This window comes from Palaemon carinicauda, chromosome 28, assembly GCF_036898095.1.
Source record: "Palaemon carinicauda isolate YSFRI2023 chromosome 28, ASM3689809v2, whole genome shotgun sequence".
NCBI classification, from domain to species: domain Eukaryota; kingdom Metazoa; phylum Arthropoda; class Malacostraca; order Decapoda; family Palaemonidae; genus Palaemon; species Palaemon carinicauda.
In genome coordinates, this window is record NC_090752.1 from 57,474,723 (window position 1) to 57,489,722 (window position 15,000).

General features: G+C 34.7%; 1 protein-coding gene across 12 annotated transcripts in view; it reads right to left on the reverse strand.

The window, feature by feature from the left end:
• Positions 1-15,000, reverse strand: part of LOC137621611 (protein turtle-like) — a 187,441-nt gene that overhangs the window by 132,001 nt on the left and 40,440 nt on the right. For 9 of the 12 annotated variants that reach the window (XM_068352047.1, XM_068352044.1, XM_068352045.1 and 6 more), the window contains exons 6-13: positions 13,883-14,158; positions 13,362-13,649; positions 12,237-12,427; positions 9,715-9,795; positions 8,014-8,142; positions 7,373-7,644; positions 6,953-7,125; positions 702-773 (exon numbers count right to left, since the gene is read on the reverse strand). In XM_068352047.1, the coding sequence (XP_068208148.1) occupies positions 702-773; positions 6,953-7,125; positions 7,373-7,644; positions 8,014-8,142; positions 9,715-9,795; positions 12,237-12,427; positions 13,362-13,649; positions 13,883-14,158 (1,482 nt within the window). The remainder of the gene's footprint in view (positions 1-701; positions 774-6,952; positions 7,126-7,372; positions 7,645-8,013; positions 8,143-9,714; positions 9,796-12,236; positions 12,428-13,361; positions 13,650-13,882; positions 14,159-15,000) is intronic. The other 3 variants (XM_068352046.1, XM_068352043.1, XM_068352040.1) reach the window with 1 other exon arrangement.

The window sequence follows — 15,000 nt, forward strand, 5'->3', positions numbered from 1 at the left end:
AGAAATAAAATCAAAACTTATAGCAAGGAAGAATAATAATGAGTAACACCAATAACTTATCTCTGCTAAATTCATACTGATAATAAAAAAAAAAATACTCCTTGTAAATATGATAAACACTGTTGGTGGCCCGAGGTTATCAGTCATCCATGGGGATGAATACAAAGTCTAACATTTCATGCAGATAAAAATCATGCACTTCTAGCTGGATAATGCCATGGTAGGATAAGAAAGAGCAAAAAAGAATGGTATCACTGATGCAGTGGTGGACTTCAAAAAGATTGTCACTACATCTACACATGCCTATATAAAGGAATAAATAAATAACAAAAGAATAACTATCAAATAGATGAGACTGTGAATAATGACATGGTAATGAATCAATGGAAATGAATAATGAAAAGAATGAAACTCAGTGTACAAGTTACATTGAAAACAAAATAGCTTTCATGAAAATTTATTTTGTATGGGTTCCCTTACTTTGCAATTGAGTGTATGGTATATTCTTGAGCAAAAGCAAAGCAAAAGCAATAATTTGATATATTTGATCACACGGATAAAATCTAATATCTGGAAATGTGGTGCCAAATTACCATAATGAATATGCTACACATATAACTACATCACATTTCTTCCAGCTAACATAAGCATTCCCATTATATAGAGAGGGTATGAGGAATAAGAAGAAATAGAGACCTTACCGGGTGTGGAGCCTGGATCAGCTGTCGGTAAGTTAGACCCAGGAGACGAGCGCACTTCAGGATTTCCACCACCTATCCATGGCCAAGCGTTGGCGAGGTTACAAGCAAGAAGAAATGCCCAAAGTTGAGAAAATAACATAGTGGAAAATGAAGCAGAATAGGTTTCAGAAAAGTATAGAATTTAAGAATTGCATAAGAAGAAACAATATACACTATTAAGAAAAAATGTAAACCTTCTATTCAATATCTATACACTTTTAAAAAAAAAATTCTTTTGTTTTGTACATACTCTACAAACTACAGCCTTACTAGAGCCTACCACATTAAGTGAAGAAACAACAGTCAACATATTTATCATGATCTAGTTCACGAAGAGGTACAGCATACTCAGGCCTACTCCAAAATCTTCAATCAACTTATTAAATATGACAATTCATTCTCCCAATTCAGGAAGAAGAGGAACTTTAACAAGGTAAAGGAATATCCATAATATTAATAAAGAATAAAATGACACTAGAAGGGTATCTGAAGTAGACAGCAGATCTCTGATGATAAAGATGCTATCAAGTGTAAAAGTCCAGCACCAACATTGAAAACTCAAGAGTTGAATGCCACTAGGTGTGTAAATTATAGCCAGGTCCCAAAAAAAGCAGATTGCCAGTTTTAAAGGCTGTTTGTTGCTTTACATAAGATCAGGCAGGAATCCAGCCTGGAATGGATGAAATCAAACTAAAATAAAAAGTGAAAAAAAATAGGATGGAATTTACCTGGATTGTATGTCAGTGGCTCTCGCAGGATAAAAGAAATATTAAGGTAGTTGTGATAAACATCACTAAGGTAAAAGAAGATGGTGGCTTGGGAACTCCAAATGACCAATTTGAATTGAACTGAAGTAGCTAGATCATGAAATTCAATGAGATAGGCCCTTCTGAAAAAATAAAAAAATTCTTTTGTTTCCAGTATGCTGAATGAAAGCAAGTGGAAGAGATGGTACCTAGCAGACTTGTAGCCAAGAATGTACCTACTCAAAGTTTTATGGGCACCAGAGATCATAATTTCCCATCAATCAAATCCTCCTAATTCTGCAATGAAGAATGACAAAGTATTCTGAGGAACTATCTGGACAGCCTGAGAACTGGATCTTTGCAATAAATTCTATGGAAAAAGAGATAAAACAGCCATTTTACAGTATGCAGGACTATAGTGAATTTCACTAATGTCTAACACATAGAAAAGCAAGGAGGAAGGCATTACTGGGTCAAGACCCAGTGATGCCATCCACACTATATATCTTTTCTGTTAATGTTACTGAAATGGGAATTCAATTCCATGTACTGTACTTCATGATATCTTGTCCATGTGAAAAGAACATAGGTAAAGGATGCTGGGTGGAATTGATTATTGAATGGGATTCAAATACCACTTTCTCTAAGACCACTCCAATGTGATGAGTTATTCAAAGTTTTTCAAAATTGATTACATTGTTTAAAATGGAAAGGTCTTCCCCGGATAAAAGTCAATGCTTTACATGGATTGCAAGAATTGCACATTTTCCATGCAAGGGCATGACCAAAACAGACATGACCTCAGGACATAAAAGATAATGAATGAAAGTTACATGCACACACCAAGAGCAATGATGCGTAATATAGGCTTCTGCTGTCAAGATAATCTTCATGAGCATGGCTCAAGGACTTCAGTGTACTGTGATTGACTGATTTTTTATTTTCTAACAGTTAGAAAACAGGATTTTTACAGTCCTCAGCAAGGCTGAGCAAGATCAGAATAAAAAAAATCCATAGAAAAATGAGTTAAGGTCAGAATGAGAACTCAAGAAGTGGAAAAAGAAGCAGTGATTTGCTGGCAAAAAGTGAGAAGGGACTAAGCTTTGCGATAGAAGGAACATGAAATAAACCCAGGTCTCTCACGAACTGAAAGAATTACAGTTTTAAGCTAAGAAAAACAGAAGATAATGATAGGCGTAAGGAGACCAGGTGGTGGGAGGACATAGCATACTGAGAGGGGAAGTTAGACCTTACAACTTACTTGAGATAATGTTCAAGTCACTTGAGAGCAAGATCTTGATATATTCCCAGTCTGACATCCCTTTGCATCAAAGTAATAGGCTCTAGCAAGGCAATGGTTCATACTTCATATAAACATGATACAGTCACAAATAATTATGTCTAAGAGTATGCAGTACAGTGCCAATTTTTCAATGTACAGTATACTTTAATGACAGACAAAACATAACCAAAATAAACTTCATATACAGTACTGGACTAGGCCCACAAAGCTTAATGCTACCTTTCAATATTCTACATTAAGAATATTAACAATATTCATTTCCAGCTTTCCTTATAGTTAGTTTTTCTTGGAGCTGGTTATCAATTTACTCTTGACTGAAATAGGATTTAGTTATTTTTTTTTCTATCATAATGCAACTTGATCAATTAAAATTTAGCAAACAAATAAAGATATAAACTGCATAAGCAAAACCAGAACTGGAATTACATTTGAAACCTCAATAAGTAAGTATATACTTGATAGGTCAGACCTCAGTCACTCCACTTTGGGTATAAGTCAGACCAAACCAGGTCACAGGGTAAAAGTTCAATTTGCGTGGGTAGGGAGAAAGCATTAATGACACACTGTTACTATACTCTATGTGGGGCAGTTTTGTTATCAAGGATGACATTTCATTTGAATTCTTTTATGTTTCTCACAGTTACTAAGCAAGACCCTAATAAAATATGCAACGGACTCAATAACCTTTGTAGGACATTATAGAAAATGCTAGAGGATATTTGTCATCTTTTAATTAGGAAGAGCTTAAATAGGATGAAGCTCCTAAACATAAACAGTGACACAGACAAAAAGAGTTTTGTTGCTAACATTGTCCATAACACTGCTTTTCAATATGAAGCTAATAGCTCAAAGCTTGAAGTGTTTTAGGTGGAAATTGGGGATCATTCATGCTTATTAATAAGGGGGATAGGCCGTAATCCTTTAATACAGTCTGACATACCAAATATCTACTGTACAGCCTGAGGTTATTCATTCAACAATTTCACAGTTTTATAGGATAACTCACTACCAAAAATCTCAAAAGCAGTTTAAATGTCTCACAGTTTCTACAATAACCTTCCCCGGTCAAGAAAAATGACCCTATATGAATCCATATTTATTATGAACAGTGCAGTAGTACCTGTGTATGTGATGATACCACCAATAGGAGACACTTACTGTGAGTTGGTTTCACAAAATCACTGAGATAAACCTCTCAGTCTTATATTGGTAATGGTAATGTGACACACCTCTACAAAAAGTGTTTTTAATTATCTGCAAGACAAGCACAAGGAACAAGTACTTAGGGTACAAGGAAAAAAAACCAAGGTACCATTTGAAATGGATATTATGGAAGATGACAAAGAAGGATATATTTTGGTGGTGGTTCCAATCATAATCACCCTTGTCGAGAAAAAACATTAGAAATTTGAGTCTCCAGAATCTATTGAGACACTAACAGAAGACAGAACCTTATCTAGCTGTATTAGGCAATATATTTTTCAAATAGGTTTGAGTTAAAAGTACAGTAACACCAATCATTGTCAAATACTCAGAACTAATACTCATATCAATGTCAGGCACATCATGCCACTAGATAAAATGTAATAACAGCAAAGGTCCTACATACAGATGTATCTCCAAAATCCACAGATAAGATATATTTACACTCGCTAAAAACTCTAAACAATCACAACTTTCTCTTCAGGGCTGCTTAAAAAACTGCAAATGAGATCAAACTCTATTCAGACACCCTATTCGATCACCTAAATACCAGTCTTTCAGGTATTCAAACTACAGGTAGTATCTAAATAAATGGAATCATGAAAATTTTTTATCTTTCTCTATGTGAATAGGAAAAGTGACAGTCAGAAACCAACCAATACAAGTCAAAATCAGTATGCCATATTCTGATCACTGTAAAATATGACAAGTACAGACTTTAAGACAGTTTTAACCTTAGCTGATCACAAAATGAACCTAGCACTTGAAAAAGTGAATCTAAAATAAGAAAATAAAGAAATGAACAAAATTCTGCCACATTTCAAGTATGAGGACATACTAATACTGAGACATCTTTAATATGAAAAAAAATTATGAAACAAAGCCTTAAAATCAAACTCATGAAAAATGCTCCTCAAGTAAGATATTACAGATCAAAAACACACTTAGACTCGGTTAATGATTTAATTTATCTGTAATACTGTGAATGTACAAGAAGGAGCAAAATAATTACAAAAAAATGAAAGAAATTTGACAAAACGATAAGAGAAAGTCCTTTAGTGGCAATAGGCACTACTAATACCACAAAAAGAGGAGTAAAATAGTGACAAAAAGATGAAAGAAATTTGGCAAAACGATGAGAGAAAAGTCCTTTAGTGACAAAGGCCACGACCAATACCACTTTCCCCTATAGACCAAACAAAAACATAACTGCTTCTGGCCTGATCCCACACAGCATACTTCCTACTGGCAATGTCATCAATCACTGAGGTACAAACACTTTTCATATATTTGAAATCATAATTTGTAAACAGTTTTGACCACTGAAATATTGGTATTGTGAAATAATGATTATTGTATCTTACATGGATGCACGCATAAAGTGAGATTTTGCTAGTTAGTACCAATTCTTCATTGTTCTTCCTAGTCTACATAAATAAATTGTCTTCCAAGATTGACTCTATTCCTGCTAGAGGTCTGAAAGTGCATACCTTTTCTTATATTCAATAACGTAGAAGAGAACGCAATTTTTCACCATATCAAGTATCAACCTATCAGACAAATACGGTACTACACATCCTTTCATCAAGGTCAAAGAAAAAGCAGATGATTAAAATAAAAAGATCAAATGACAAATAGAAGACGCTTATCAAACTGCATTACCAAATATGCTGGCTTTGGCTTAGCAGTAACTCATGAAGGCTAAAATAGACGCTTTTAGATGCTATTTGTGAAGCATGAGTGAGATTATTATGCAATGAAGACCATTACTGCTGTGATCACATTAATTTAAGAAGACTAAGCAGGAAAAATAAGCATATATTTTGAAAGTAAAGCATAAACTCTATTTTTGTCACCCATACATTTTCTAAAAACTCAAGCCATATATAAAAAATTTCTTCATGAATAGGAAGTGAAATAGACACCTATCAACATGGAAACGATATGGCATATTAAAAAAAAACATGAAAGGTACATAAAATTTATAAGCTAATACCACATAAATCTTAAAAACAAATAATTGTAATTCTACTTGCTTATCAAAAAGACAAAACAAACTTATTTCAAATGCCACAACAGAGAGAGAGAGAGAGAGAGAGAGAGAGAGAGAGAGAGAGAGAGAGAGAGAGAGAGAGAGAGAGAGACAACTGAGTAATAAGAGTTGATTTAACTTGGAAAGAAAATTTAGATATCGGATACAAAATGAATAATTATTTTCAAATAGATATGCATGTCTCCCAAATAAATATATTGATGCCAATTATAATCGGTAATTTAAGACAAACAGCTACACTTTTTTTACAATAATTTTCACTTCATTATACAAGCACATGAAGAACAAAATAAGATGAAAAAAATTTTAACTTTTATTCTATAAGGTCTAGGAAAATATGCTTAAAGACAACACTGTTGAACTTAAAATAATACATTTAATGAAAGGTTAATTCTCTATATTCGTACCTGATGCAAATGAAATTTTACTGAGAGGTGGAAATCTACAAGAATATACAGAACCAAAACTAAATCAATGATATAAATGGACTTAGGAATTCAGATCCACCACTGCGAGAGAAAAAAAATCCTGCAGAGTCAAATAGTTTCAGTCTAAAATTCTACAGCTTTGTGAAGAATTTCTACTTTATATCAAAATAACCATCACCGTGTTAGTAAAAGTAACTTCTTATTATTGTTATTTATTACGGTACTAAGAAAAGGAAAACTATACACAACATTAAGTATAAAACACTACAATGCAACGGGGCCATATTCATTGTCGTATCACCTTAATGTTACTCACCGTATTTGAATCAGGAGTCCACCTGGGATTCCTTTACTTTTTAGTATTTTAAAAGTATATCGGCAATTCATTTAATGATCAACGTCAAACTAAAAATAATCTTTTGTTTCCTTAGTTTCAGCTTCCTCTGTATAATTAATCAATGCAAATCTAGCCAACATACCTGTTGTAGTAGCTGTTACTATGTCGGAAAACATTCCGTCTCCCAGATCATTTTTTCCCTGAACTTGAAATTCATAAGTATAATCAGGCATCAGATTATGAATAGTTACGCTTGTACTCCCTGGTGGTTTAACATCAATTTGAGACCAAGTGCGGGATCCTTCAGTCCGGTACCTGAAAAACCAAGGTGACATTAATTTGCATGACCCATACAAATCTTTTTTAAACACAGTACATAAACACAAATATCAACTGATCTACACAAGGATATTTTTTGAACAAGTATATATAGAGTCATGTACACTACTTTGAACTTAAGTATACGGCTACCTGTTACAATGATTTGTTTGCTATGAACAGAGACTGGATACAGAACTGATTCAAAAGCATTCACAATCATGAAAGCAGAACATCAACTTACCATATAGTGTATTGTTGTTCCCAGTCTTTACCACCTGGATATCCCGGAAGCCACGAGAGCTTCACACTGAATGGCTTTGTTTCACTAGAAATATTATATGGTGGGTGTGGAGTTGTTCCCTCAACAAGCAATTGCGTTGCTGCTACCAGCGTAGCTATTTCATTGCTTACCATACATTCATAATAAGCATGGTCACTTTTTCGTAAGTTGCGGATGGTCAGATTGCCATTGCCGAGGTCGGCACGGTCTCTCGGCAAATTTTGGCCATCTCTCTGCAAAATGAAAGAACATTCCATGTTACTGTTTGTAATCTGTTTTTTCGGATTCTTGTTTTTTCACAATTGAAAAAATAGGAACACATTCAAAACTTAAGAGTAAGGAAGAAGTATTTACAAAAACAATGAAGAAAGAAGAATAGAGATATAGCACTGCATGTATTTAGCAACACAGCCAATATAATCAATGGACATAATGGGCATTTGTAAAGAATACAGACTGCAACATAAATTGTTAGCCTGCATCAAGAATGAATGGTAAGTAAATAGGAATCTATGATCCAAAGGGTGCGCTCTTCATATACTACAAAATCTGTTAAATTCAACATACAGTATACTGATAAACTTTAACAAATCAAACCTTACCCGTTTCCAAGTAACTTCCGGCGGTGGAGAACCTTGACCCCCACAAACCAAAGTCACTTCTTCGCCAACTTGACCGTGATACTGAGGCTGTGGTCGGGGGTTAAATACTGGAGGATCACGGACAAGCACCTGTAGGGAAGAAACGTTTCTTTAAGTATCAGGGCAGATGTAAATTAACATCATAAACAACATAGTAAAAAAGGGAGGACAGTAAAAACATTTAAAGAGACTTGTAAAAGTGAGTAACAAAACTAGGTTCAAACCCCAGTCTGAGAAGGAACCCTGGAAATTTGGGAAGTGCATTTGCTTTTCTTCTCAGTACTTTATGAACGGACTCTTTCAATATTGAAAAATAAAAGGATTGCTATAAAGCAGTCATAATTTGGAAAGAACCCACGTTAATAAGAGCTGAATGAAATGAAAGGGATATAAATATCAAGGAATGGAAATATAAGCAGAAACTGTAATACAGTAGTTTACAAGAGCACGCTCTCCATTTACTATAAAATTATGTATTCTTGCAGCTCTCCTCTTCTTGTACAGTAATTAGGAGGGTCTTTAAATGCTGGGAAAGCGAAAAAATAGGAAGATATGTCGCGAAAGAGGGGAGGGAGAGGGGTTGGTTGAGGAGGTACTAAGCGACCTGGAACCGACATCGTCAACAGAGTCAATCAAACAGAAGTTTGTGATGTCAGCGTACATTTGGTGTATATTCAAAATATATACTAAACTTAAAATGGAGTAATTACTCAAAAGTGTCGCTATTTGTGAATTGTATATTTCTAATTGGTAAATATTTGATAGTAAATCTTATCAAAATGTTTTTTTAAAGAAACTATTTTGTGAATGACTTGTTTTCCCAGACGACGTTTTGCTACACTAAGGATGTCTGCCAATTTCCCACCAATGAAAACAGACATACGCTGCAAAAATAGTCATTCTCATAAAAAGTTTCTTTAAAAAAATAAGATTTATTGTCAAGTATTTACCAATTAAAATATACAATTCACAAATAGTGACACTTTTGAGTAATTATTCCATTTTAAGTTTAGTATATATTTTGAATATATACCAAATGTCCGCTGACATCACGAACTTCTGTTTGGATGACTATGATGACGATGTCGGTTCCTGGTCGCTTAGTACCTCCTCAACCAACCCCTCCCGCAACATATCTTGCTATTTTTTGCTTTCCCAGCATTTAATGAATCTCATAATTACTGTACAAGAAGAGGAGATCTGCAAGAATGCATAATTTTGGAGTAAATGGAGAGCGTGCTCTAGTAAACTATTACCGCAGAAACTAAATGGGGTAGACTAAAAAAAAAAGAAAACCAAATCTAAAAGAACAGAAATCTATACTCATATTAGTATATAAATAAACAATCTACAACATATGAAAGGAGAAAGACAGGACAAGTATAAGAATGACAGAAAATGGAGGGCAAATCATAAATAAAAAGCAAGTACATCACCAAAGGTCCTTTATACTTCAAAATCTGTAAATGTTAAATAAAAAAAAATGGACAGTACAGTATATCAAAAAGAAAGGGGAAAAAGATGAGAAAAAAAAAGAAAAAGACTACGGTATTATTTGCTCAGTCTGAATATATCCGGGCAATGTATCCATTAAGAGGGGAAATTATAAATAACACAAGTCCTTTATTTAATCTACAAAAATTTTTAGACAAAATTACACACCTCCATGTCACCAGACGAGCCTGCCGTGGTGTGGCGGTTATAGGGAGTGCAGCTGTAGCGACCTTGATGTGACTGATTTACCTATGAATATAAAGGAGACGATTTTATTAAAAGCCTCAGTAACACATTTGTTTCAATTGGAGATCTTTAAATGTACTTGGAATAGGAGGTAAAAAGTAAATATTTTACTTCCCAAGATTTATTTTCCCTCGTACACTAGTATAAGAGCCACATGAAATCCTCCTGAACCAAGACATTTGCTTGTTACAAATTAAACCACCAATTTCTAAGAAATAAAGAGTAAATTGGAAAGTTTATTTTATCACTTTATTATTGTATTACTACAGTATCATAATTAATATCATCAGAGGATTTAACCCATGTGGGCTTCTATCAAATAGTACATGGCACTGCATAACCTAGCTTTGGTTAAAAGGGTAACTGATACCATACTATCAATATTTTGACTGCCTACTACAGGGGAATAAGTTGCAGACAGTCTATTCTTTCCAGCGACTTCACATTTGCAGTAGGGAGGCCACTTCACTTCTTACTTTCAGTACCATATAATAATACAGAATTCTTTAAAGGTAAAATGGTCTGATTTACTGAATTTTGGCATTCTTCACTGTAGAATCGGCTAGAGAAGTTATCACAAATGGCAAAACAAGTTCCACTATCCAAATTGGCCTTATACATCCATCCATATACCAAGGAACTTCCCCCAATTTTGGGGGGTAGTCGACATCAAACAAATGGAACAAAAAAAAGGGGACCTTTCCTCTCTACATTCCTCCCAGCCTGACAAGGGACTTAACCGAGTTTGGCTGGTACTACTACGGTGCCACAGCCCACCCTCCCCCGTTATCCACCACTGATGAAGCTTCATAACGCTGAATCCCCTACTTCTGCTACCTCCAAGGCACCAGAGGAAGCAGCAGGACCTACCGGAACTGCGTCACAATCGCTCGCCATTCATTCCTATTTCTAGCACGCTCTCTTGCCTCTCTCACATCTATCCTCCTATCACCCAGAGCTTTCTTCACTCCATCCATCCACCCAAACCTTGGCCTTCCTCTTGTACTTCTCCCATCGACTCTTGCATTCCTCACCTTCTTTACCAGACAGCCATTTTCCATTTTCTCAACATGGCTAAGCCACCTCAACACATTCATATCCACTCTAGCTGCTAACTCATTTCTTACACCCGTTCTCACCCTCACTACTTCGTTCCTAACTGGCCTTCCTGACAAAATTAACTCAAAGATGACAAAGCCTTCTTGTCCAATCTGTATCTCAACATTAATTTCTCATTTAATTATATTCTTACAGCTTCCAATGTAAAATACAAGTGTTTTTGAAATTTCTGACATAATACTCTTCCATAAATAACCACCTCTCTCAAGTAGTGGTAAACAAAGAGTAAGTTTTTAAAAGTAACGTCAGATAAAAACATCCTTTGAGTCTACATATCCCTCACCACTGTAAGCCTATTTGGAAATAAGAGAACTAATCTTACTGCTTTTAAATGGCTGTATCACAAGTTAACAGACTTCTGGGGCTGAATCTTTCAAGCATCCTGACCTAAGATTATTTTTAAAAAACTTGAAAGAGACTTCAACACCTAAGTCCATTCCTAAACCGGACCTTCTCTAACTCTATTCCTAGACTGGACATCCTTTATCTTTAAAATTTTTCAATTGAATCAATTTCATCACAACAACTGACGTCTACAGTGGTCAGTCATAGAGTGAAGAAGCTGCTGGCTGATGCTGGAATATCAAGAGAGGCTGGCATTGCAACCTATAACTGGGATGAACATTGTCTTTCATCAAGTGTTCCAAGATCCTGAGAATAGTATTTTATTAAAGCTAGAAGTATCTTTAATGGCATCTACTGTAGGTAAGGCCAAGAAAGGCATCTATTGAAAGTTTTTATCCCCTCATTGGACCATTTTCTTTCTGAGAAAACCTTAGAGAAAACATTAGTTATATACATAGTGCATAAACATTTTCAAGCATCAACAATACAGTCGGAGTTATACAATGGCCATTTTTGCTGCTAAAATTATTTTGCATAAGATTCTACTATCAAATTATATCACTATAACAAATTTCTCCAACAGCACAGGACTGAAGAAAAATAGAAATCATTAAATACTATCAGTAAACCATACAACAATAATGCTAGTAGAGTTGTGAATGTAATCGCAGACTTAGCGAATAGGAGACACTGTATTTGTTCTCCACTGAGAACTTGAAAAGCATTTCGTTTACAGGAGATTTCTTTATGACTCACCCACGTGAACCTTCATTCAAAGTAAAATAACAAGGTATTGATGTAGTGTGAAGAAATGACAATTACTAATATACTTATATTACAGCACCAAATAATTCAGCAGTTTAATGCTACTACATTTCAATTAACAACTTCCTCAAGTATTCTCATAAAAAACTAAAAAATAAACAAAAGATTTAAGCATGCAAACATACTAAAAACACATACAGTATCTTGGTTCTTACCTTGGTTATTAGTAACGACCCATTATTAAGTTTAACAACTGCGCTTTCATTCTCAGCATCAAACAATCTTTTGTCTTTAATCCAAGTTACGAACTGAACAGGAGGATTACTTTTGATGAAGCATTTGATAATTCCTTGTTGCCTAAATGGTAGATATTGAACTGTTGGAGTATAAGTCACACGTGCAGGGTCTGTAAAGGAAAGAATTTATTTCATTGGGATTCCAATGTAAATAAAAATACTATACTAAGATTCTGATAATAGTTCAGGGCATATCAAGATGAAATGACAAAATATTCTAGTATGTATGGTTACATAATCTCAATATTTCATAAGCCACTGTACAATAAACACTTCGTTCTTGGTAATTCTAACTTATGAGAACAAAATTGAGAGGGTTGATTACTGAAGAAAGTTCTACATTCACTTAGTAGCTAAGAAATGCTTGCGACCATAGAGTTTCTCAAATATAAGTATTTAATAACTAGTTCTTGTAATCTCTATTGCAAATGAGATAACCATGACTTCATTGAGGGAGAACAATGGGAAAAAATATTTGTATGCTACACTAAACTAAAAATAAAATATAAAAAATATAGAGAATCAGTTTTAAAAACAGCATATAAAGGGATCATGATATGAAGTGAAACTGATCTATACCAGTTTACCATAATTATCTCAAACAATTTTTTCTATCAAGTGAGACATTAGTACAGTTCTATGATCTTCCCAATGAAAATAATCCTATTAACTTCCACAAAACCATACATATTTATCTGAATTCATACTAAATCTGTGGCAATAGTGTTATCCACAGGGTTACTGCCAACCTAACATTGATGAAATAATAATTATATTTCAATAGTAATGAGACAATCCTCTGAGCTCGAAAAACATTTGATGCCCGACATACACTCAAATAAATCAATTCAATCATTAAGTAGCAAGATCCTCTGTGGGGCAAATGCAAAAATAATATAGATGTGAACTATAATTAAGAATAAGAAACACAATGTAAATCAGTGCATTTGATGCACATACATGCACAAATACAAACATATAAATATGTGTGTGAAATTATGTATATAATATGTTTGAATAGATAAGAATATCAGAAAGACTTACATTCTACATTGAGGAAAGCTGTCGCTCGTTGAGGTGTTCCAATGCCGTTGGAAACCTCACAGGTGAAGTAGCCTCCATCATCTGCACTGGTTGGATTAATGACTAGACTACCATCTCTCCTTATAATGGAGCGAGTATCCAGCCAGGAGAGCTTGTTGATGGAAACCCCCTCTCTTTTCCATGTAACTGTAACATTTCCAGGCAATGCTTTTGCTTCACAAGGAAATTCTGCTTTCTCTCCCTCCTGTTTGGTTTGATTGTGGGGTGGTGTGATTATAACAGCACCACCTGTAAAGTGAAGTAGACACAGATAATTATATCTTGATCAACAAAATTCATAAGTATAAATAAGTTATTCTAATAGTTTTCCCAAAACTACTGCCCATTGACAATGAGTTTAAATTTGGAAGTCAGTAGTAAAATGAAACGCTTTCATTGATACTATTAAAAATTGAGCCACTCCTATCAATGTTCAGATTAAAAACTAAACAATAATAAAAAAAATAAAACACACGGCTTACCCGCAATAACAACTTTGGCTTCGTGGTGGACTCTGCCTTCAGCATTCCTAGCTACGCAGACATAATCACCTATATCTTGATCTCTTATCTTATTAATCCTGAGTTCAGTACCATCATTGAAGATGCCCACAGTATCAGAGGGCATCACGGGATTATCATCACGGAACCAAAATATCTCTGGTTTCGGTGTCCCTTCCGCCTCGCAGTTCAAGATGATCGAGTCCCCGATATTAACGTAAGTGACATCATCTGGGGTGGTGGTAAATCTAGGAGGTGCTGTGGATATAAAATAAAAACATAAACAGAAATTATATCAACCAACTATGAGAAAGACTTGATTCTTAAATACAAACATATGCTTTTGCTTTATCTGCAGATCCTGTTCAGGGGAGAAACTATTGCCAAATAGCCCCTACTAACATTGGAACAATACAGGATTATATTTATCATAGGCATGAGGAGTTTCTCACCTCACCTATCCTATCTATGATCCTATTCAACATCCCTGCATATGGATAGGAAAGACACGTCCACAACTACAAAAGTTTTATACTAGAAAAACAAAAGTGATCATAAAGTTTACATATAATTAACATAATGTTAAAGAACAATTCCCAAGCAAGATGTCTTTGGCAACTTGATATTATCTTTATAATATAGCCCTATGCGAGAATTGAGTACTTCTCAAGATATAATTTAGGCAGGTGAGACATAAGAGTTCCAAATAATTCTTTTTTTCAATTTTGTACAGACGTTCGGCTCATGATCTGAGTCATGCTTTATATTATTGAAAAAAGTACAAAGAAGAGGAAGTAAAGGAAGACACAGAAGCACCTACATGCAGTTGATCATAACCATGCCATAACAGGTTTTGAAATATCTAAAATGGAAGGATGTTGCTGAAAAGAGGGGTTGAAGATCTAATGTAAGCAGAATAGGGTCTTTTAATCAGAAGAAAGGAAGACGATAATTGTAAGAGACTCAAAATTAGAAACATAAATGGAATATGAGATTTTTTACGCCTGCTTTGAGCAAGATGGTCTCACAGTGGAAAGCAGGAGGCGCAAGGTCAACGTAAGGTAGAGGAGAGCAGACATTGGAGATAATGAAGCAATTTT